General features: G+C 43.3%; 1 protein-coding gene across 17 annotated transcripts in view; it reads right to left on the bottom strand.

Moving 5' to 3' along the window:
* The window catches only part of DIXDC1 (DIX domain containing 1), a 68,052-nt gene that overhangs the window by 39,442 nt on the left and 2,815 nt on the right, over positions 1-25,795 (bottom strand). For 3 of the 17 annotated variants that reach the window (XM_073903736.1, XM_025893881.2, XM_073903738.1), the window contains exon 3: positions 15,324-15,389. The exons of 7 other annotated variants lie outside the window; for them this stretch is intronic. In XM_073903736.1, the coding sequence (XP_073759837.1) occupies positions 15,324-15,389 (66 nt within the window). Of the gene's footprint in view, positions 1-15,323; positions 15,390-19,518; positions 20,014-25,795 lie in introns of those variants that run through there. 7 more of the 17 variants (XM_073903734.1, XM_073903735.1, XM_073903745.1 and 4 more) reach the window with 6 other exon arrangements.

Below are 25,795 nucleotides of genomic sequence, written 5' to 3'. Positions count from 1 at the left end.
GGTTAAGCGACTGCCTTCGGCTCAGGTCATGATCCTGGAGTCCCGGGATCGAGTCCCACATCGGGCTCCCTGCTCAAGCAGGGAGTCTGCTTCTCCCTCTGACCCTCTTCCCTCTCGTGCTCTCTATCTCTCATTCTCTCTCTCTCAAATAAATAAATAAAATCTTAAAAAAAAAAAGAACTCATCAAACTCAGCACCCAAAAAACAAATAATCCAGTCAAGAAATGGGCAGAAGACATGAACAGATATTTCTCCAAAGAAGACATACAAATGGCCAACAGACACATGAAAAAATGCTAAACATCACTTTGCATCAGGGAAATCCAAATCAAAACCACAATGAGATATCACCTCACACCAGTCAGAATGGTTAAAATTAACAAGTCAGGAAACAACAGATGTTGGCGAGGATGCGGAGAAAGGGGAACCCTCCTACACTGTTGGTGGGAATGCAAGCTGGTGCAGCCACTCTGGAAAACAGTATGGAGGTTCCTCAAAAAGTTGAAAATAGAGCTACCCTACGAACCAGCAATTGCACTACTAGGGACTTACCCCAGAGATACAAATGTAGGGATCCGAAGGGGTACGTGCACCCCAGTGTTTATAGCAGCAATGTCCACAATAGCCAAACTGTGGAGGGGGCCGAGATGGCCATGGACAGATGAATGGATAAAGAAGATGTGGTTCATATATACAATGGAATATTACTCTGCCATCAGAAAGAATGAATGCTTACTATTTACATTGACATGAATGGACCTGGAGGGTATTATGCTAGGCGAAATAAGCCAATCAGAGAAAAAAATTATCATACGGTTTCACTCATATGTGGAATATAAGAAACAGCACACAGGACCACAGGGGAAGGGAGGGAAAACTGAATGGGAAGTCATCAGAGAGAGAGAGACAAACCATGAGAGACTCTTAGCTCTAGGAAACAAACTGAGGGTTGCTGGAGGGGAGTGGGGGGGGGGGAGGGGGTAACTGGGGGATGGGCATGAAGGAGGGCACGTGATGTGATGAGCACTGGGTATTATATGCAACTGATGAATCAGTGATCGCTACCTCTGAAACTAATATACTATATGTTGGCTAACTGAATTTAAATAATAATAATAAAAAACCCTCCTAACCAATCTCCCTGTACCTAATATCATCTTCAACCCACCCTCCACACATTCCTGCTTCAAATCCCTCACTGGCCTCTCTTATCCTCAAGATAAAATCCAACCTTCTTAGCTGCATTTAGTCTCATGTGCTGGCCGCTACCTCTTCTCCAGCTTTACTCACTACCCTCCCGTTTGCCCGCCACATTTCAGTTTGTCCAAACCATGTGCAGTGCCCCAAACGCACTGAGCCATCCAGCCACTCTCCCTCCCTGAGCCTGGTGCCCTCCTCTTAAGGCTCAGCTCAAGCATCACCTTTTCCAGGAAGCCTTCCCTGACCCTCCCACACAATTCAGCTCTGATCTTGAGGATGTCCTGTGTCACACAGGGCTCTCAGAGCACCAGCCCAACCTGAGCCCACACTTTGGGGGTGGGGAGGGGTGGCAAAGGGGACAGTGAGCTCAAAGGAGCTCAGGTCTGAACTATGCTCTATGCAGGGAGTGACAACAGTTCAGAATTATTGGACTTTAGAGTAACAGGTGCATGACAAATATTTGAGTCGGTGAATCATTTGTCACATTTCATCAGGCTGAGACTTAAAGTGACTGCAAAAGTTAATAATGCAGGGACAGACGAGAACAAATGGTTTACGTTAGGCCAAGATCATTTCTACTTGAATAACCACAGCCTTCTGTTGGCTATTGAATAGAAGTCCTGTCTGATACAAAACTGATCAGAGGTTTTAACAGTACTTTTCATGCACATTAATCTCAGCTCTGGTCTTCAACAAAAGAGGATTCTACAGCATGAATGATAATAACAGTCACCACTGTTCTGAACACCTACTCTGTGTCAAGAGTTATACTAGGTCCCTCATTCATTCATTCATTCATTCATTTATAAACTCTATGCCCAATTTGGGGCTAGAACCCATATCCCCAAGATCAAGAGTCACATGCTCTACCTACTGGGACAGCCAGGCACCCCTCTGCTAGGTCCCCCATGAACACATTTTCCCTAATGCTAATTGGCCAGGGAGATTTTACGTGTATCTCTATTGTCAATTGGAAACTGAGACTCAAAAAATGTGAAATAACTTGTTCCAGGTCACCCAAACAGTAAACCATGACTATGAAATTCTAACTCCCAAGCCAATGTTCTTTTCACTGGACCACACTATCACCTAAATAAATGTATCCCTGAGGTTTCAGTGAATCTCCCTCAAACTCTCAGAAGACACCTTAGTCTCAACCAGTTTCTCCCCCACATCCAGTGCTTGGGTCTCTTGAGTAATGATCTACACTAAGTAGCTGTCTACTCTGCCAAGTATGGTCCACAGGCCAGCAGCGTCAGCCTCACCCTGGAGCCCATCAGAAATGCAGACTCTCAGGCTCCAATCCAGCCCTACTCAATCAGGACCCCTACTTTAAACAGATCTCCTAGTGATTCATATGCACATTAAAGTTTGAGAAGCACTGTTCCCATCCCTGGTTGTGCATCAAGATCACAAGGGAAGCTTTTAAAAAACACAGACATGTAGACATTACCCCAATGAATTCTCTCCAGGGGGTATAACTTAGCTTTATTTTTCCCAAGTTCCCTCATATGATTCTTGAAGAGCTAACCTGAGTCTTCTAGCTAAACACTCCAGTTCCCTTAACGAAGGGGTTTCCTAAACCCTGATTACCCATCAGAAGCACTGGTGAAGCTTTTTAAAAACACTAATGTCTGCGGCCCACCACAGACCAGTCAGAACTTCTGAGGGTAGGGCCCAGGTATATCAATATTCCTTAAGTGCTCCTACATATATCCAGGGTTGCGAGCCAAGGTCAACACCCCTTACACAAAATGGCTTCAAGTATTATTGATCTCCTGTCTAAATCTCTCTGAAACCAAGACATCTAGAACCTAACATAATACTCTGGGTATAAAAGGAGACATGAAGATTCCTCATTCTAGACGTTTCTTTTTTTTTTTTTTCCTTTCCTTCTTCCTTCCTTGGCCACCAGAAAACACTGTCGACCCACACTAGGGGGTTATTCAAAACCCCAAGTATTATTTTTATTTTGTTAAGTGTTCATTTTGAAATAATTTCATACTTACATGAAAGTAACAAAAATGGTATAGAGAGTTCCCCAATCGCCATTCCCTAGCTTCCCCAGATGTTTACATCTTACAGAACCACAGTACAAGATCAGAACAGGTCATCCACACTAACACAATACCATTAACTAATCTCCAGACCGTATTCAAACTTCACCAATTGTCCCACTGTCCTTTTACCATCCAAGATCTCACACTATGCTTAGCCGTCATGTCTCGTTGGTCTCCTCCAATCTGGGACAGTTGCTAAATCTTTCTCTGTCTTTCATGATCTTGACAATTTCGAAGAATATTGCCCACTTATTCTGTACAGTGTCCCTCAACTTGGGTTTTTCTGAAATTTCTTACTGATTAAATTCAGGTTATAGATTTTGGGCAGGAATAACACAGAAGTCCTACTGTACTCTTCTCAGTGCATCATATCAACAGGCACATGATGCCAATACATCTCATTATTGGTAAAATTGTGATCAATCGGTTAAGGTAGTGTCTGCCAGGTTTCTCTACTGTAAAGTTGCCATTTTCCCCTTGTAATTGGTAAGTATCTTGTGGGAAAATGCTTTGAGACTATGAAAATATCCTTTTTCTCATCATCACTTTACCTGTCCATTTCAAATTGAACATCGATTTTTCTTTCCTGAAAGATCATTGAGTTTTCTTTTCCTGATTGATTACTATGACATTCCCCAAATGATGATTTTTCTAATTCCATCATTCCTTCTACAGTTATTGGAATTGCTCATATGAGGAGGAGTTCTCCCTTCTCCCCCTATTAACTTATTTACGTTAGTATGGGCTCATGGGTATTTATTTCACTTTTATTTATTTATTATATTAATCCATTACTATCATTATTTATTTTGCTGCTCAAATTGGGACGAATGTTGGTTTCTGTATCCTTTTCATATGCTCCAGTCACTTTTTAAAAAATTGTGGTGGGGGGACCTGGGTGGCTCAGTTGGTTAAACGACTAACTTCAGCTCAGGTCATGATCCCAGGGTTCTGGGATCGAGCCCCACATTGGGCTCCCTGCCCAGCAGGGAGCCTGCCTCTCCCTCTCCCTCTGCTTCTCCCACTGCTTGTGCTCTCTCTCTCTCTGTCAAATAGATAAAATATTTTTAAAAAATAAAAAAAATAACATTTGTGGTAAAAAACACGTAACATAAAATTTGTCATCTCAACTATTTTTAAGTGTACAGTTCAGTAATGTTAAGTATATTCACACTGCAGTGCAATGAATCTACAGATATTTCTCATGTTGCAAAATTGAAACCTTGTACCCATTAAACAAATCCCACTTCCCCCTCCTCTCAGCCCCTGGCAACCACCATTCTACTTTCTATGAATTTGAATACTTTAGATAACTCAAATACTGGAATCATACAGTATGATGCCTTTCTGTGATTGGCTTATTTCACTTAGCATAATGTCCTCAAGGTTCATCCATATTGTAGCATGTGTCAGAATTTCCTTCCTTTTTAAGACTGAATAATATTCAATTGTGTGTTTACACCACATATTGCTTATCCATTCATCTGTTGATGGACCCGTGGGTTACTTCTGTTGTGAATACTGCTGCTGTGAACATGAGTGTGCAAACACCTCTTCAAGATCCCACTTTGAATTCTTTTGGATACAGACCCAGAAGTAGGACTGCTGGATCATATGGCCCGATCATGTTTTTCGAACACTTACTTTCTGGCATCAGAAGATATTACACACTCCTCATCTTGTACTTTCCTTGCCCAGCTCTGGAATCAGCTATTTCTCAAAAGAACTCCAGTTCTTTTTATTGGAGAATAGCTTTTAGAAACCAAACTTTGAGCATGAGTTGTGCTCATTGTTACTAGGGTAACATTCTTGGCCCTCTCAGTAGTAGAGTAGGAAATACGGGTATGTACACACACAGACACACGTCTGTGTCTACTTATCTTGACAGAGAGACATACCAGGAATTATAGCATAAATTACACTCATCCCTCCTCTAACCCAACCCACAGAATTCACTCCTTCCAGTCCCTTTTCTTCATTATAACTCCTTTCTCCCAGTGAGAAACCCTACTCTTACTCTCCACTATATATTTACTAATATTTGCTCGATCCTAGAGAACATATAAAACAGTATCAGACTTGCTAACTCATACCGTGTGAAAAATTACTTTACTAACTATAATATAATATTTGTGCATAGTTCTTTTTGTCTTTACTCTTACAGTATTAGTCAAAATACTGATTGAAAAGTCACATAAGTTAGTTCTCCACCCCCTTTGGTATGGTTCTGTTCTTCATTTGTAATACAGTTGGGTTCCTTTCTTAGTATCAGTAGTCCACTGTGGGTTCCCCCCACATTCAGGATGATCAGGTTAAAGATTAACAAGATTCCAAAAATCAGAGCTATACAAAAACATCTAGTCAGGAAGGTGTCAGCCCCCCACCCCATCGTTCTTTCTACTCCACTCCCTCCTCTAAGCTCTTTCCACCCTCTCCTACTCACCCCATACATAACCAACTTCATGCGCTCCACTTTTTCCTTTCCTTCTTGTGTGAAAAGTAGCACAGCATTGATATTCCCTTTGCACTTGTGCTTTTCACTTTGCTTCACTTAATATATTCTGGAAATCACCCCATACTGGTTTGGAGATTTTTCCTTATTCATTTTTACAGCTACTGCAGCACTCTATTATGTGGATATGCCATAATTTATGAAACCATTCCCCTATATGTGGGCATTTAGAGTTTTTCCAAGGCTTTGCAATTACAAACAATACCACAACAAGTGGCCCTGCGCACGTGTGTTTTCATGTTGATACAGGTCTACCTTCAGGGTAGATTCCGAGAAGTGGGATTGCTGGCTCAAAAGGCGGGTCGGTGGATAATTTTATCAGACATGGCCAAATTCCCTGCCGACAGTTGTACCTGTTTGCATTCCCAAAGGAAGGCATGAGAGCACACTTTTCCACAGCCTTACCAACAGAATATGTTGTACTTTCAATTCTTGCCAGTGTGATGAGAAATTTTATCTTAGTGTTGTTTTAATTTTCATTTATTTCATTATGAACTTAAACCTGTTTTTGTAGGGGCGCCTGGGTGGCTCAGTCAGTTAGGCGTCTGCCTTCGGCTCAGGTCGTGATCCCAGGGTCCTGGGATGGAGCCCCGCATCGGGTTTCCTGCTCGGCGGGGAGCCTGTTCCTCCCTCTCCTTCTGCCCGGCCCCCCATGCTCTCGCGCGCTCTCTCTTTCAAATGAATAAATAAAATCTTAAAAAGACCTTCTTTTTGTAAGTTTAATAATCTATTTTATACCTTTTACCTTTTATCACTTTTTTCATATCTAAATGAATTGCCTTTTTCTCATTTTTCTCTCAAAGTTTTTGGTCCTTTGTCCTTTTTTTTAGAATTTTTTTAAGAATTTTTAAGAATTTTTTACATCTTAGAAATGTTACCCTTTTGTCTTTGACATGTGTTGCAGATATTTGTTTGTCAGTTGTCTTTTGACTTCACTTGTTTTGTCTTTTTGACCATGAGTTTCTATTTTTATATAATCACATTTATTGATTGTTTAATATATTGCCTCTGAATTCTGAATCATGGTTAGAAAGCCTTTCCCTTGATTAAGGTGAACGAAGAATCTACCTGGTTTTTTTTTCTAGTTCTTGTATGGTTTCATTTTTTTTACATTTAGATCCCTGATCCATCTGGAGTCTATTCTTGTGTATGATGTAAGAAATAAATCCAATTCATCTTTTTCCAAACAACTACCCAGTTGTTCTAGCACCATTTATTAAAAACTCCCTCTTTACCCTGGTGGTCTGAGATGTTACCTTTATCATATACTAAATTTCCATAAGTCCTTGGGTCTATTTATGGGTTTTGCATCCTACATCATTCATATATTTGTTTATTCATGCATAATGTTTTAATTATAGAGGCTTTACAGTACATTTTAATGCCCACTAAAGCTAGTCCCTGCCCCCTGAAAATTTCATTTTTTTAGTGCTCTCTTGACTATTCTTGCATATTTATTTCTCCATATGTATTTTGTTATTTTTACCTAACCTCCTAAAAAAGCCTGTGGGCAATTTTATTGGGATTATATTACATTTATAAATTAATTTAGGGAGACCTGTAACCTTTATGATGTGAAATCATCCTACCCAAGAACAGGGGATGCTGTTCCCTTTGTTCAAATGTGTCTTCCAGGAGTGTTTTAAAGTTTTCCTCCTGTAGGTTTTACACATTTCTCCTTAGGTTCATTTCTAAGTATTCAGTCTTCCTTGTTGCAATTGCAAATGAACTTTCCTCTATCATTATGGTCTCTGGCTACGTTTTGGGTATATAAAGCTATTGATTTCAATATGTTAATTTTATATCCTGTTACCTTATCTTTTATTGTTTGGGTTTTATCACTAATTCTTTTCGATTTCCAGGATTATTATTTTTTTGCAAAAATAAATAGTTTTATTTCATTACTACGCCTTGTGCCTCTAATCAACTTCTCTAGTCTAATTGCGCTGGCTGATACCTCTGGTACAAAGTAGACTAGAGAACGGGCAACCTGTCCTTGTTCCTAGACTTAGAGAAAATCCTTGCAGTGTTTCCCAATTTAGGAAGTTACTGGTTTTAGGACTAAGGTATATATATTTTATCATGTTAAGTATATCAATCAAGTCTTATTTTCTTGACTGTTTTAATGAAGAATGGATGTTGAATTTCAATAAAAGATCTGTCAACCTTTACTGAGATAATCTTGTGATTACTTTTCCTGAGACCTATTAATACGGTATACAATACTAATGGATTTCCTAATAATGAGCCTACCTTGGCATTCTTGGAATGAAACCCACCTGATGATAGTGAATTATATGTTTAATGTTGTGTTCTATTTATTATTGCTATGTTAATACTATATGTATGGTACTTTTTCATGGGTATTCATAAATATTAGTCTGGTTTCCCTTTTTGCACTGTCTTTATCATGTTTAGGCATCAATATTATATCTGCTTTTTAAAAAAAGTAGGAAGTTTCTCTTCCTTTTCAATGCTCTGAAATAATACATAGAGCACTGGAACTATCTGGTAATATGTGGCAGTTTGGTAGAATTCCTCTATGAAATAATCTGGAACTGGTACTTTTTTTGAGAGATAGCTTCTTAATAGGATTCTCTCTTTCTTCCATAGAAAATGATCTGTTTAAATTTTCTGTCTCTTTCAATTTGGGTCATCAGCATTTCCCTAGGAAATTATCCATTTCATCAAAGTTTTAAAATGTGTTCGCACAGACCTCAAAGACTCTTACTATTTTTTGCTTCAGTGGTTACTTCTCCACTGTCACTTCTTATTTTGTATATTTGTGCTTTCTCCCTTTTTTCTTCTGCATTGTGTTAGCTAGCAGTTTGTCTATTTTGATAATCTTTTCAAGAAGTCTCAACCTCCAAAACCATGATACCTAGAACCAAACACAATATTCTGGGGGTAAAACCAGACGCTCAGCTTCTTCATCCAAAATAGTTCACATTTTTTTCCTCCTCTCCCTCCCTCCTCCTCTTCTTTTTCTTTTTTTTGTTACCACCTTACATTGTTGACTCACACTGAACTGTCAACCAAAACCCCTACATAATTCTTAACACGTTCTGCTGTTAAACCAATCTCATCCATCTTCATTCTTGTAAAACTGGTCTTCTTGATCCATATTTACCTATAACAAATTTCACTTGTTAAATCCCGTCTCACAAGATCCTTCTAGATGGTTATCATTTCATGCACTCATTTATTCAAATCAACCTACATTGCTAGGAATTGTGCCAGGTTCTGCGTTTACAGGCACATCAATAACTATGATACAAAGTAATTATGGTGGCAATAGAGAAATATTAACAAATACTATCTGTGCACAGAAGGAGCAACAGGATGGAAGGATGTGGGGATCAGGGAAGGGTCTAGAGGGAAGAAGACATTTGTCTAGTTCCCTAAGGATGTTTGCCAGTTGGAGAAGGGGAGAAGGGCATCCTAGGGAGAGGTGGTGAAAGAAGAGAGAAGAAAGAAAGAAAGAAAGAAAGAAAGAAAGAAAGAAAGAAAGAAAGAAAGAAAGAAAGAAAGAAAGAAAGAAAGAAAGGAAGGAAGGAAGGAAGGAAGGAAGGAAGGAAGGAAGAAAGAAAAGAAGAAGAAAGAGAAAGAAAGAAAGAAAGAAAGAAAGAAAGAAAGAAAGAAAGAGAGGAAGGAAGGGGAAAGGAAGGAAGGGAGAGAGGAAGAGGAAAGGAAGGGAGGGAGGGAGGAAGGCAGGAAGGAAGGAAGGAAGGAAGGCAGGCAGGAAGGAAGAGCAGTGAAGGCATATGGCATCCTGGAGGAACAGCCAGCTAACAAATTCGTGTGTGGGCAGAGCCTTCAGTGGCCAGCGATGGGAAAATAGGTCAGCACGAGACCTATCTGCACTTAGACTTACAGCTCAAAGACCTGCAACAGCAACACGTGGAGTTTTGAAACAGGAGGGTGAAACAGTGAGACCTGCATCTTAGAAAGGTCACTCTGGACACACAGTAGAACACGGGATAGAACGAGGAGCATCCAGATTCGGAGAAACCAATGAGGAGACCAGGCAATAATTCAAGTGAGAGATTATGAGAACCTGAAATGAACAGTATCATTAGAAAATTCCAGAAACAAGTCAGGTGACCGATAGGATAAAAGCAGTGACAAAAAGAGAAGGTCCAAAAAGTTACACCTGAGGGATAATTTCCTTTCACTGAGATGGAGAAAATGTGAGGAGCAAATAGTTCAGTTTTGAACAAGAGTTTGAGCTATTTGAAGCCATCAGAGTAAAGATGTTCTACAGCCAGTTGGCAAAATACAGGTGCTAGAGCACAGGAGATGGGGGCTGGGTGGGAGATGCATGTTTGAGAGTATCTGTGGGTGACAGGCACAGGCCAGGTGCAAATAAGACAGTAACTACCATCTACTGAGTGCTTACTACCTGCCAGGACTGTGCTAAGCACTTTACCACATCCTTTCCTAGGTATATAAAAATAAATATATAATGCATATTTTAATTTATATTTATATATGCAATATATTTTTAATATTTATTTATTTATAACCCCCCAATGCGTGCGCATGCGCGCGCACACACACACACACACACACACACACACACACACACACACACACTGATCCTGTGAGGAACTATTATTCCCATTTTACAGATGTGGAAACCAAGGTTTGAGAGCAACAACATGTGCAGGGTCACAGGGCTGGTAAGAGGCAGGAAAGGGATTTGAATTCAGCGCTGACCCCAAATCCTGGGATCTTACAACACCCCAAAAAGTAAGGTGAACTATAAAACATAATTTGGCAGGAAAGGGAGTGGGGAGAGAGGTCACTGAAGGAAAAGAAGAAAATGAAAATGTACTGACTGCCAACTCTTGTCAGCCACTGAACGAGGCACTTTTTATGAATTATCTCCTCTAATTCTCATACCCAATCCTTAAAATCTGTATTATTAGCCCCATTTCTCATGGAAAAACTTGCTCAAGACCACAGCACTGATAAATGGCAAAAAAAAAAAAAAAAGCGATGTGAAACCACTCTATCTTAGTCCAAAGAACATAGTGAGCAAAAAATAAAATTATTGGGGTACCTGGCCAGCTCAGTCGATGGAGCATACAACTCTTGGTCTCGGAGACGTGAGTTTAGCCCTGCATTGGGCATAGAGATTACTTAAATAAATAAAAATTTTAAAATAAAATAATTTTAGAATAGGAAATCCGATAGAAAAAGAATCTGGGAATCTGGGCATGAGAGAATTTTAAGACGGGCCGTCAATAATGTCGAACACTATTGAAAAGTCAGGCTAAGGACTGGAAAGCCCATTTCAATGAATAATTAACAGGCTTTGGTGACCTTTTTGAGAACAGCTACTGTAGAGTGGTGGGTTAAAAGTCAAGAGGGCAGCAAACCGAGAAGACACCAGGAAGCAGGTAAACAGAGGCAGTGAGGGGAGGAGAAGAGGTATTAGCTGGAGGGGAAGGTGGAATGGGGAACGAGGGTGTTTTAGGATGAGAGGACATCTGGAGGCCAAGATGAGGGGTGGGTGGAGGAGAAACAGACACGGCGGGGCGGGCGGGGGGGTATGAATGATGGGGCAAGGTTCCAGAGGAAAGGAAGAGGGCCACTTCCTCCTCTGATCATGAGGAGGCAGGAGAAGGTACTTCTGTGGAGAAGTTTGGAGGTGGGGAAGAGGTGTAACTGAACTAACGTGAGTTTGCTCATACAAAGGAAATTTTATTTGTAGCAGATAAGGAGATCATAGGGAATAATTTCTAAAGCTGCAACTCCCCAAGCAAAGGTGGATGGGTTCCTTTTATTTAGGGTTAGGATGCATATTTAGAAAGAGGAGCCCTGCCATCGTATGTAGAGGGGGGCATAAGGTCACACATGAACCCTAAGGTAACATAGACATACGTCGTGCTCCATCCTGGGCAGAGATTTTAGCATTATAATGAGGTGAAGGTAACTGTCGGTCACTCCATGGGTCACTCCATGGTCCATCAGCGCAGGCAGGAGTCAGGGGTTAAGCTCAAACTGGTCTGGGCAGTCTGGGCAGTGACTGCTCGAGGAGTATAGTTTCAGTTTACAGCCATGGGGTCTTTCATCTGAGTTAAGAGAGAAACTGGAAAGAAGAGCTCCAGGAACAATGGGGGACAAACATCAGTGGGTATACACAGGTGAACAATAAAGGTCAGGTCTTGGGAGCTAGCTGCTAACCAGGGCAGTGGAAGGAGCTCCAATGCAATCGCCCCTCTTCACTATGAAGTCGGCCCGCTTGCCGGTTAATAGCGAGAGGGACAAACAGAATGAAGGAGGCTTCAGGAAGGGACGCGCTGCAGGAAGCTGGAAAGTACAGGGAAGGCTAAACATGCCCTGGAGACACCAAGTTCCTATTCTACCCAGATTCATGGCATTTAAAAAACTGATAAGCATGCAATCATTGATATCATGGATGAAATCATTGATAAAATACTTCTGATTGAAGAAGGGCCTTTGTCCTGTCGCTACTGTGTCGGCATGTTGACAGAGACGCCTGAACGGCGGCGGCGTCTCACAAGGGGACCAGAGACTCGGGACTGAGTGGGGCTACTCTCATGCGCAGGTTGGGGTGCCCGGGCTTTAGGTCTCCGCCGGCCCAGGAAGTCTAATCTGGGGAGCCGAGCACTAAACCAAACCTCCTCTTTGACCTGAAGGCATCTGTACCTCACACCCAAGGGGAAGGCCAGACCCTGTTCCTGCTGTAAATGCCTACTGCTGGCTCAGAAGAAGTGGATTGGAAGTACAAAGGAGACACTCAGGAGGACCAGCCACACCACCACCTCCCCCACGAAGACGTTTACCTTTAAAGAGGCCTGTAGTGCAAGCCTAGGCCCTGAGTAGCTCTGCTGCTTGGTTTTAAAATTTACTAGAGCTACTTCAGCAGCAGATGAAAGACCATATGCTTTTTGCAAGAGGCTGTTACTCTCGGGGTTGGACGAGTAGTTTTCTTCTCCTCCCCCTCCTCCTCCTTCTTTTTTTGGCCCCATAGTCTTTTCTCAAATTATAACTCGTGTGAAAGGCAGATATGTAAAATAGAGAAAAGCTTCCCTGGTTAGGGCCCGTGTGGGGGACCCAGAGCCTAGCTCACTCACCCTCTTTTTCTCCACCTCCAACCCCCTACCCCAGAGACATGAAATAACTTCTTAAGGGCTTCTTGCAGCAGGTGGGGGAAAAAAAAACCCCACTAAACTGTTTACTTCTCGCGCTATCGCTTTATCAGTCAATTATTCAGTGACGACAAGATGCAATAGGTTTGGCAAAATGAAAATATCTGGAATATTAAGATATACTTCTTGAATATGCCCCTCGTTCTTGTTCTGTTTCCGACAACAACAGCTGGAGAATCACAGTAGGACAATAGGTTCAAGGCAGGCCCATGGGGTTAGGTATAGCTAACAGCTCCTGGGGTAGCTGCCCAGGTCACAGTGATTCCCCTCCTGTAGAAACATGCCCCCTCTGCAGACACAGTGTGGGCCCTAGGACTCGACTGCTATAACATCACCACACCCATGGCCACAGTTCACTGGTCCAGCTGAGTTGACTGTTCAAGTCCAGCCAATCTCCAGAATTTTTGATCTGGCCTTCAGGAAGAGAATCTGTCTCCTTCTCCCCACCCATCTCTTTTTGACAAAGTTGTAAGATAAAAAACTTAGATGTCGCCATAGGCCATGCTGCCCACCCGCAACAGAAAAGCCATACGGAGTGAAAGGGAATAAAGCCAGCCCGCAGAAAGCGCCAGAGATAAGTGGCAAAGAGCAGAGGGAGGGAGGCTCCCAGCATTCGAGTTCTTGGTTTTCATTGAGACTCTGCTCCATTCTTGCCCTTTGCATGGTTTAATTTTTCAGCTTTTCCTTGGATTCCATGAGTCAGTAAATTCCACTTTCTATTTCTGCTAGCTCAAGCTGGGTTCTTGGCACTTGCACTTGCCACCAAAGTAGCAGGACAATCAAACATAGAGCTTCAGTGACAGCACAGAACTAACCTTGGTCCAGAATTAACATCTCTAACTTGTCCTGGGGAAGCTAGAAAGCTGCCTGTGCAATCCAGAAGTCTAGAAAGACGGGGCTTTTGTGACAGTCCTTTGAGTCAGGCATCAGGGGGGAGAAAAGTAGATGCGGCCACAGGGAAAGCTGGCTGAGCAGGACTTTGGCTTGATGAGGCCAAATGGCCGTAAAGCTGTGTGAATAGTGGTAACACCAAGGAGTGGCTGGAGTGGGGAGCCCTTAGCAACTCCATAATCTCCATCAGCTTCCTCCAAGCCACTCCAAATAACCCTACAATAGAAGTTAAAATTCTTCCAAGCATTGACAATTCTATCCACCATCTTCACTTCTGCAGGAAGCTTGACCCTGAAACCTCTCTTGCGCCAAAGGTTATTTTCTTTCTGTTTCTCTTTGGAACCTGCCCTTCCTTCCAAACAAGTTTGCAAACCCAGCCTCTCCTCTCTATCTCCTCTAAGCCTCAAGGTCAAAGAGACTTCCTGCAGGGGACTTGTTTGGTTAGAGTTGCAAAGAGCACTTACTGGGCTTCACCAGGAAAGTCTGTGATCTACTACTGTTCCTAGTGCAGAAAGCATCCCAAACTAAGCTCTGTGGCTCCCTGCTGGCAAGCAGGAAAGACAAACAAGAGAAGCAGTGGGGTTCTGGTGGTATGCTAGAGAGTTCAGGAGGAGACCTGACTGGCTCCGGAAGGAAATCAGCTTCACAGTGAAACCAGATTCCTGTGGGGGACCGAGACCCTCCAGCAGCAGAAGATGAGGGGCTGGGGATATGCTGCTGAGAAACTGAGGGGAAAGCAGGAGGTTTGGAAAGCCTGAGTTATTACTGGCCTGAATTCTGCCAGTAAGAGAACATAATGTGGTGTAGCCTTTCTATTAACTCTTTCAGGCCTGTACTGAGCCAGGAAAGGCGACTTATTCATTGAACCTGGTGGCCAATTAGGTAAAAATGAAGCTCACAAGTAAAATTGTCATTACATTTCTTCTTCCTCTATGGGTCGTGCTCTTCATATTAGTGCTCAGCCCAGTGGTCAAAGGATGATATACCACAAAGTGAAAAACTAAAGACTTTCTGAAAGATTTCATTTCCTAACCTTATTTTGAAATTCCCACTAGTTACAAGTTCCACAAACACTCTGTTCCTTCAGGAGTACATGTTATAAAGTAAGTGCTCAATAAATGCATGTGAATGAATGAGAGAGACATCACTGCAGATGAGTGTCCCCTATCCTAGAAACAGAGCATGGAGCCCACTCTTAGGGCCTTTGGGATTGGATCCCTGTCCCCTTACCATACCTGACCATCGAAGGTCATGTTCATGACTACTTCAAAGGGGCCTGGTTTGGGGATAACACATAAGGAAATATATTCAGTCCAAGTGTCATTTTGAGACTTTGGTCCCTGCCACCTACACAAGGCCAGTCATGGCCAATGAAGCATTTCCAGTTCTTCCCAGTCTCTCTCAAGTGCCTGGGGGGGGTGGCACCTGGCAAACAGTGCCCTATCACTGCTCCACACGCCTGACCAGCCCATCACTCACCATGAGGAACATAAAGCTGCCTGAGAGCTTGCTGCCAGGGAGCATCTGTTTAGCTGGCATTGACTCCTGTGGGAACAAAGCCAATGAGCCTGGGTGAGGAGAGGAGGAAGCAGTCAGGATAAAAAAAAAGGGGGGGTTAGGAAGTATGGTGCTTTGTTACATTAAAGACTTAACAGACCTTTTAATTTCTACAGCAAAGCACAGAGGAATTCACTGTGGAAATGTGTGAAAGCCTCTGGCTGGCCCCATGTCGCAAATTCTACTTCATGGAAGGCACGGGGCACGGAGGGGTGATGTTTGCTACAGCCGCTCCAACCTGCCAGTCCTCTTCCCCACTCACCCTTTGTCCCCCTTATGGGGATGACACCAGACAGTCTCTCCTTGTATTTCTCAGGGACTGCCACGCAGATGAATCTCCCTGTGGGATCTAAGTTTCTACTACTCTACTTGGAGGGAAACAGGTAGGCAAAGTCCTCCAGGTTGTACGTTTCAAAAATTAAGGCTCACACAACTCCCATCCAGTTGACCAACATTCTAATAAATCATTCCCCGTAATTTTCAGTCCCTTGGGCCATTTACACCACAGTCAGGCTCAGGTTCGCTCTGCCTGACAAACAAAATTTCTCTATCACCACAATTTTCCCAAGTCTGATACTCTGAACATTTACTTTATTTTCACTGACCTGTGAGCTCCACCAGGGAACAGACTCTATGTTATTTGACTTCTATTTCCAGAGCCTGGCCTGGTGTCTGGTAAACACAGTAATTCAGTGAATGCCTGTAGAATGAGTGCTTCCATGTATGTTTACCACACTAGCAGGAAAAAAAAGTTTGGCTTCAGTGAGCAGATAGGTTGGGAAATATTTGGTGCTTTTCAGGATATCATTAAGTAGAAGAGATCCCTATGATTTCCCATGAACACTACCTCTTTTAGGATGCTTATTGTGGTAAGCATACTATTATGGTTTAAAAAAATTTTTTTTCAGCACACCTACAAATCTCTCCCTATAAATTCTCTGGAAGCAGGAACCAGGTGTGTTTCAATTATTTTATCCATCCCCTCACCCAATAAATGAACTAAATAGCTGAATGAATGAATGTTTATTGACCAAACCATATTAGAGTCTCGGGTCTATCAAAACCTTCCAACACAACCACCCAAGTCTTTTTAAAAGAAAGTTCAGCCCCCAGAAAAACACTTGCAGAAATTTATGTTGGCACATCGACCAAAGACAACAATAGGACAACATCAATACCAAGTAGCAGAGAAAACAAACAGCTTTGAGGCGCATGCAGAATGGGGAATATGTGAACTGTGGATAGCCTGGCCAGGCCCAGAGCACAGGAGACAGGGGATGATAGCCAGGGTAGGCTACAGAATGTGGTGGTAGTCAAAATTTGTGGATAACTCACAATGCAGATTAACCATGTCAATAAAAGGAACTGCACTGACAACACTGACCTAGATCAGTTCTGTGAGGAATTTGTCAGGTGTGCTGAAGCAAGGGCTTTATCCAGGGAATGTGGCAGAAGAAAATCGTCATGCACAGTTACGCATACTGGCAAATGGACTGAGAACAGGGCCAACAATGGGTAGAGGGAAGCCTTGATTCAGAGGGTAGGGTTTCTCTCTGCTGCAGGGTTCCCTTATAATTAACGAATTAGAGCCATAGCTTCATTTCCTGTGGCAGTTTTCTCTGCCAAACAGAATGAGGTCACAGCCCTAACCACACAGATCTATAAAGCATCTGGGAGATGAAGAATGGTTTCAGATAAGCTTGGATCATTCCCCAGAGATGATTGGACACATGTGTGGTATTCTTAGCCTCAGTAGGAAGAGCTTCTCAGAGGAATCAAAGTGTATTCTGACACCAGCTTTTAAGTCCCTATTTACATCCTTATCACATGACTCTAACAAAAGAGATAGAATATTACTAGATCTATCAAGCAACTCTAGAAGCTGGAATAAAGAATCAGGGCTCCAGCAACTCTGAAATAACAAATCGTAGCAGTATTCAGTAGTACTAGATATGATACTCTAAGTAAAAAGAATTATTTAATATAATTTATTATGTATGTGAAAGAATTATTTAAGCTCTCAGGGGGCCATTGGGATTTAACATATTACTATGAGTAGTATTTAGATGACATCAATTTCTCAGAGAAACCAGAAATACCTATTGGCTATCAGAGTTCCAATCTACAAATAGAAGGGATGGATTTTACATAAGCCCATGAAGGGGACAGAGGAAAGCATACAGGATGGGCAGGAAAATCAAACATCAGAGAGGGACAAGGGGCATTACTGCATTATTCCTGAGTTCATTATAAAGTTGTGTGCGTTGTTTTGATGAAGAGACTGTGTTCCCACCACAAACAGAAAACGCTCCCACTGTCCTTCCCCCTTATGTCTTACAAGAATGGGAGATCAGGGGATATTTATGGAAGCACGAAAACATGAAAAAGACAGCCAAGTCTTTTGGCTCTTTGGTTGAAAGGTCTGGAATTGAAAAGGAGCCGAAGGCAAAGGCTAGGGCTGACTGTGCTGGTTTCCTCCGCCTAGTAAGACAGTGGGACCTGACACCCAGCGGGGGGGAGTTAAAAAGCGGGGAAGCCATAGAAGGACCTAAGGAGCTTCTGCCACAATTGGTAGATGGGTCAGACAGTATGAAGCTTGAGACCAGGGGAGGCCCAGAGGCCAAGAGCGAGAGAAGAGGAAGCAGGAATACTGGTAGCACTTAAAGAGGTGGCTTCCGGGCTCCGTGGTGTTTCATCTCTCAGACTGTGGCTCTTTCTTAACAATTCCATTACTTGTGTTCAGGGAGGGCTGATGCAAAATGAGGAGCCCTGCAGTGCAGGCAGGATGCAAGCTCCACCCTTCCGTGAAGGCTGTGACATCCCTGGGCCAAAGGAAAATCCCAACTCTGTTCATTAGGTGGGGACACCATTTCTGCAGTTTTCCTGCATCAGGAACAAGGCTGGGGCACAGGGGCAAGGGCTGGGAAGCTTCTGAGACAGGTCGGCTGTGGAGCTTTTTAATTAGAAACAGGAATTGAGGAAAGAATGTACAGTGCAGCGGGAGAAAGAAACTCTTACACACACATTCATGAGAAGGGTCACCTCTGGGGAACAGGCCAGGATTGGAGGGGTGGCCAAAGGCAGGCAGTCTTGCCTGTAATGTTCATATTAAGAAGAGAGTGGATTCATGTGTTGTTTAACTAAAAACTGATCTTCAAAAAGCCTTATATTTAAGAAGGACATAGAGGGAAGAGAGAGGTGGAAAGAGAGAGAGGAAGAAAAGATGAAAGACACAACCAACAGCCTGGGTCTCCTTGTAAAATAAAGGTCTCCCTGGATGCTGGAATCAGGTGACCCAAAGGGGTGGGGCTTGGAAGCAATGGAAGACACAGGGAGCAAATCACAAGGTGGGGGGAGAGTCCTAAACCAGAATTTCCTGGGTCACAAGAGAAGGAAATGGAAGAAATAACAGAATTCTGAGAGAAAACAGTGAAAAGAAAAAGACCCCCAGCCAGTCCTGGTCCATACTGCCGGTCAGATCGACGGTCCAGTCCCCCCACTCTCACACAGAAGGGATCAAATGCTGGTTCCCCTGAACGGGGCCAGGAACTCAAGCAACCTCTCTCCTCTTAGGTCCTGTCTGCCAACCATGCCCTTGGTTGTGAAGAAATCCACTGCCCAGAAAATGGAAAGAGATACAAACACGAAGAGAGCACTTCATGTGGACCACCTAGTCACCCTGCCCTCTCAAACTTTCCACCAAGGCAATTCCACCCCACCCCTAACTTGGCCCAGCCAGTTAGATCCTGAAATAGAACGAGCACTCTTGCCATACATGCCGGGGCTTCCCTGGGGATTTTCTTGGGGAGAATCCCCGGGAAGAGTGGAGACCACCTCTTTTGGAAGGAGATGACCTCTGAGTTTTTGGTCCTGTCTGTTGGGCTCAGGTAAGCCACCAGGGAAGGGCATCGCTCAGGGGAACTGGAGGCAGGCGGCCCTTCAGATTTCTCCCCGTTAGCCATCTCGTCGGCACCGTATCCACCACCTTGGCCCCTTAGGGCTCTGCGGCGGAAGTGATCTGGGGTCCGCCTGAGGATGGGGGCAGAGAACCCCTTCCAGAGATTAGGCGGGAGGCGCTGGGGGAGGGGAGCTGGGAGTGGGAGGAGCAGACAGTTACCTCATTGAAGCCCTCCTGCAGGACGTCCAGTAAGTTCCCCCGGGTCAGGCAGGCAAGCATTGTTCCTGCCGGGGGCTCCCCGGGCGGGGTCTCCAGGCCAGGCAGCGGCCGCCGCCGCCGCCTCCTCCCTCTGCACACAAAGACTCTCTGCTCAGCTCATGGGGATCTCTCCGGAGTCCCGCCGGCCACTCACTTACTGGAAACCTAGACCCGAGCCAAACTAGCGCCTTCCACTGGGCATGCTCGCACCGGGCCTCTGCCGGAGGGGCCCAGGCGCTGTCGCGGTTCCTATAGAAACAGCTGGGCGCGCAAAGGGTGGAGGGGCGCTGGCTGGCAGCCCCCGGCCAGGAGTCCGTAAGGGGGAGCACCGCGGGCGCGCGGACGGGTTGGTGTGTGCGCGCACACGCGCGCACACACACACACACACACACACACACTCTCTCTCTCTCTCTCACACACACACACACTCTCTCTCTCTCTCTCTCTCTCACACACACACACACACACACACTCTCTCTCTCTCTCTGTCCGTACAACACACATACACCGAGCTGGGGGCGGGCTTGTGTACCTACACTGCAGACACATACACACCAGGCCCCCGGCGGGCGTGCGGGTAGTGTGCGCGCGCGCTGCGAACATACATACACGTGAGCGCACACACATACACTCGACACACCGGCGGGCGTGCCGGCGTATGCATGCGCTTGTAATCACACGCGAGCTCACACACCAGGCCTGCAGGCAGGCGTGCCGGCGTGAGCGCGCGCTGCACACGCGCGCACACACACGTTCTGCTGATTTAAGGCCCAACGCCCCACCACAAGATGGGTGGAAAGGGGAGTGAATCAGGATTTTTTTTCTCCCAGACTAGCTGAAAACAGCAATCTTTTTCCGTAAGGGGCCCGAACAGTGAGGTTGGACTAAAGAAGGGGAAGCAGAAGGGAACAGAGAAAAAAAAGAAAGAGAAGAACCACCAGAAGGAGAGGGGGGTAAAAGAGGATAGAGCTTTAGTTATTAATAGTATTAGAACACATTTAATAGAAATAGTAGTAAAGAAACACCACGGGATCATAACAGAAACATCAAGGGGAAACCAAGGATCACCAAGGCTTTACCCAAAAAATCTGTATTTCTTTTAAAAATAACTGCTAAGGAGCGCCTGGGTGGCTCAGTTGGTTGAGCCGCTGACTCTTGATTTCGGCTTAGGTTATGATCTCAGGGTCCTGCGAGGGATCCCCGCCACGCCCCCCCTTCCTCAGAGAGAAGTCCGCTTCAGGATTCTCTCTCCCTCTGCACCCCCCCCCCCCCCCGCTCTGTCGCTCTCTCTCTAAAATAAATAAATCTTTAAAACAAATAACAAAAAATAACTGCTAATATGTAAAGCCCATATTTTTAGTGAGATTTAAATGAATTAAATGGGTTTTAATTGAAATAAACACTACAGGGGCGCCTGGGTGGCTCAGTCCTTAAGCGTCTGCCTTCGGCTCAGGTCATGATCCTGGGGTCCTGGGATCCAGCCCCGCCTCGGGCTCCCTGCTCAGCGGGGAGCCTGTTTCTTCCTCTCCCACTCCCCCTGGGCTTGTGTTCCCTCTCTCGCCGTGTCTCTGTCAAATAAATAAATAAAATCTTTAAAGAAAAAAAGAAATAAACACTATAGGTGGGTGGGGGGTGGGAAGAATGGGTGATCGGTATTAAGGAGGGCACTTTTTACGATGAACACTGGGTATTATATGTAAGTAATGAATCACTAAATTCTCCTGAAGCCAATATTACACTCTATGTTAACCAAAATTTAAATATTTTGAAAAATAAATACTACAAAAATGCCCTGGAGGTTTTGAGTTAGGTAAAAGCTTCCCCAAATGAAAGAGAGCTACTCCGCTCTGTTTCTAGTTATTCAAGTCACAGCCTTGATCATTTATTTTTAGGACTACTAGTCATTTGTACTCTCAGTGCACATTCTTGTTTCTATAGGGAAACTGGAAGCTGAAAGAACACCCATATTATATTACACCTCGTGATCCCAGATGGAGGGGAAGGATTTACAGAATGTTAAGGCTCAAAGAAGGTCAGGGCCTTGCCCAAGGACACAGCTGGTCAGTGATAAAGGCAGTTTGAGGATCTAGGACTCTACGCTTATGATTTTGCAGAAGGCCCAAATTTCTTCCCCCAAATACCCACTGGTACCTTAGGAGGAAAAGTCAGAAACGGTTCTTTTCAACCTAATGACCTCCTCCTCAGCTCCTCAGCTCACTTAGAGAAAAAAGAAACTCGGATAGGGAGCATCCAGAACTAGCAACATCTTGCCTGAATGTTTAAAGCTGCTAAACACAAGGATACTTCTGAGAAAGACACACCTCCCACCCCCCACCCCGACCCCAACCACAGCAAGCAGGAAGCAGAAGGCCACCAGAGGTGTTCTGTGACTGGTGCTGCTTGAATGCTCTGTATTCAGTTCTGGCAAAGGTTGGGGAAAAGCCATGGCACCAGATCAAACTGAACCCAATCAGCCCATGAGTCAGAAAAGCACTGTCCTTCGTAACTAACTGGGGAATTTAGCTGCCAAGAATTCCCCTTGCCATGACCACAGCTCATGGTATAATACGATCAGGTGAGTCACTAACCCATGTTAATGAAACAAGGCCCTTTTAAAAGAGAAGCATGAAACTAACAACAAAAAATTGCATGCAACACATCTACATGCATAGTGATGCAAAACCAAAACACCCAGTTGGTGGGTCCCTGGATAGAGGATTTTGATTGGTTGCTGACCCATCATGCTTTGGACAAAGTAAATATTTGAAACATCAGAGGGAGGTCCTGCTGATAGTTATATGGCAAAAGGTCACTGTTTCTCAAAGAACAAGTCCTTTATCCAAGTAAGACCTGTGAGCTCAATATTCCTAGGAAAAGACTCATTAAATCATTGGATTTTAAAGCTAAAAAAAAAAAAGATATTTGACGCACATGGAGGAATGAAGACTAGGAGAGCTATTTACATGAACTCAGCAAATCAATATGAGAGCTAAGATCTGAACCAAATGCCTCTGATGCTCACAGCATGCTGGAGGATTTAGAGGGAACTGTGGTGAACAGATACAAGATTTATTATAGGGCATATGGTCCACAATTGCACTGTTCCCTAGAAATCTGTAATTATATCAACCACATATCCTACAGTACTGGTATGCAATAGAATTTTCTATGATGGTGGAAGTGTTCTATATCTGTGCCATCCAATCTAGTGGCCACTAGCCACATGTGATTAGTAAGCACTTAAAATGTGGCTAACGCAAATGCAGGACTAAAATTTAAGTAGCATTTAATTTTAATTCATTTAAATTTAGATAGTACCATTTCATAATATTCTGTGCCATTTTCCCCATACAATTATTGGAATGTTCCAAAAATTATAATACTTTCACATATAGTCTGCCTCTCACACTTGGAAAAAGCACAAAATTCCTGTTGGAGCATATAATCTCTAGGGGTTTGGGTTTTTTTTTTGCTCAGAAGATGTGCTCACCATATTTATCATGGTCTGCCTTACCAAATAGCCCAGGTGAAGAACTGAGCTTTAGCTCTAAGCAGCACTAACATTTACTGTTCCCTCCATCTGCCCCATCTCGCTCTGCTGTCCTATCAGCATAAGAGCTGGGAGGGTAAGTGGGTTAACTAAAAGAACCAGGAATAACTGGGACAATGATCTGCATCCTGTAGTGCTAGAACAGGGGGAAACTGAGAGCTAGTCCAGGCAGCTGGAACCACTCCCACCACTGCTGGCCTGTCATTCACTCTGCCTGTGAGGAGAGGCAAAGGGTCCAAACTAGCTGCTTTTTGCCTATCCCTGCCACGCTGCCTGATTTCTGAAATTGTACCAGACCTCCTCAGTCCTATATTATTTTAACAGTAATGGCACAGATACTTCCCTCACCGACTAAAAGCTACCCAAATATCTATAGGCAACCATAATAATAGCAAAATTGAACTTCTACTATGTGCAAAGCCCTATACTAAGCACTCACATACATTAGCTCATTTGATGATCACAATTACTATAAACAGTAGGGGTTTTTTAGTATCCCCATTTTACAGATGAAGAAAGAGGGGTCTGGAGGATAAGTAATTAGCTAAGTGGTGAAGCCAAAGTCCAGGTTCTTAATCATTATGCAATCAATACTTTTACATGATGCTCGAGACATAAAAGGTACTCAGTAAATGTTTTTAGTTGAATGCATGAATGAATGAGTGGAGGAAACATTGGCAAACTCATTCATCACTTATATTAATACAGATAATAATATGTTGGCCTAAGTAAGCCTTAAATAGAACTGTCATTCGGTGAAAATATTGACTGACTTCTCCCTGTGTGGAAATGTGTGAAATTCACACCTATGTCAATTTAAGACATCCATCGTGGGCAATCATTAATGACTATAAAGAAGCAGAAAGATGGTCTGAATAAACAGATAATCAAAATTGTCAATGGAAATATTTTAAATGTCTCTAAAATAATTTCTTAATCTTTTTCTATTTTCACACATTAGCGAGTTTCTTGGCAGTAACATATGTTTACAATTTCTACTGCATTTATCTTCAGAGACGTCAGCATAAATGTACACAAAAGGGCTCATATCTACTGGCAAAGGCCCCAAACGTGTCCTGGCTCCTAAACTGTTCTGTCTCCTGGCTTTTCTGCCAGCCTTAATCTTACTGAGACAATGCATTCATCCTCCTGCTCAAATGGTCAAGTGTTCTCAAACACTCCTTTTTCCTGTCAGATATAAATTCCTCATGCCCCGCTCTTAAGGCCCTCCCCCAAATTGCCTATGCTCAGGTTAGCAGGCCCCTCTCTGTCTCACACGTTCCCAGGGCTCATTTTCACCTCCCATTCCTTCACAACTGTCCTTCTGCCTAAAATGTCCCACACTTCTGCTACTCAAATCTTTACTATGCCTATTTCAGGTTATGCTCCCTCATAAAACTCCTCTGACCCCTTTTAGTTTTCTTAAAATCAAGGCATATCTGATCTTAATCTGTCTCAAATACTCAAGTCCTAGATAACCCATGGTTCATTCCTGTTTTTTTTTTTAAAGATTATTTATTTATTTATTTGAGAGAGAGGGAGAATGAGAGATAGAGAGCACGAGAGGGAAGAGGGTCAGAGGGAGAAGCAGACTCCCTGCTGAGCAGGGAGCCCAGTGTGGGACTCGATCCCAGGACTCCAGGATCATGACCTGAGCCGAAGACAGTCGCTTCACCAACTGAGCCACCCAGGCGCCCTCATTTCTGTTCTTTTTTCAGGTTTCTGCTCAAATATCACTTTTACCTGTTCAGCCTTCTCTGACTACCCTATTTGAAATGACAATACCCAGGGCACTTGAGTGGCTTAGATGGTTAAGCACCTGACTTTTAATTTCAGCTCAGGTCTTGATCCTGTGGTCGTGAGTTCAAGCCCTGCATTGGGCTCCACCTTGGGTGTGGAGCCTACTTAAAAAGCAATAAATAAATAAAATAAAATGACAGCACCCCTTCATCCAGGCACTCCCATTCCTCTTTGCCTAATTTATTTGTATTTTTCTTCCTAGCATTCATCACTGTCTTGTGTATTCTATATTAACTTGTCTGTTTGCTTATTGTCAGTATCTCCCTGCCCAGAATGTAAGGTCCATGAGAGCAGGGAATTTTGTATGTTTTGTTACTGGTTTATCTGGTTTATCTCCAGAACCAAAAATGTTTCCTGGCAGATAGTAGATGCTCAATAAAGCCTGGCTGAATGAATGAATACTCCTCTTTTTATAATTCAAAGGTCATAGCATGTTCTATATTACTTAGCATTTAATTCTAGTTAATTTAAAAGTAGGAATCTTTGTCTCTTTCAGTGTATTTCCAAGACAAATATAAATAATTTCTGGTAGCCTTCTATATTTTCTTCTCCTTCATCAATGCATTTTTTCATTAAACATTCACTAAATATATTGAGTGCCTATTATATGTCATTATATGCCAGATCCCATTCTTTTAGCAAAAAAACTTAAGAAACTCACAATTACACATAAATACATGAATACACACAGAGGCAAGAAACAAGACTGAAAGAAAGAATAGTAAGACTAGTAAAACTAAGAATCCAATATTAGTATGGGGGGACAGAGTGTACAGGGTGAGTGTGACAGACTGGGTGGGAAGAAAAAGGGAAAAAGAGACAGAACGGTTAAGAGCCTAGAGTAGGATGTTGCCAAAGTAATCACCAGATGCTAGTGCTTAATATAAA

This window comes from Callorhinus ursinus, unplaced genomic scaffold, assembly GCF_003265705.2.
Source record: "Callorhinus ursinus isolate GAN/ISIS: 27379988/994484 unplaced genomic scaffold, GSC_fseal_2.0 scaffold19, whole genome shotgun sequence".
NCBI lineage: Eukaryota > Metazoa > Chordata > Mammalia > Carnivora > Otariidae > Callorhinus > Callorhinus ursinus.
The sequence above is the reverse complement of the archived record's forward strand: the minus strand, read 5'-3'. Positions and strand labels throughout refer to the sequence as shown.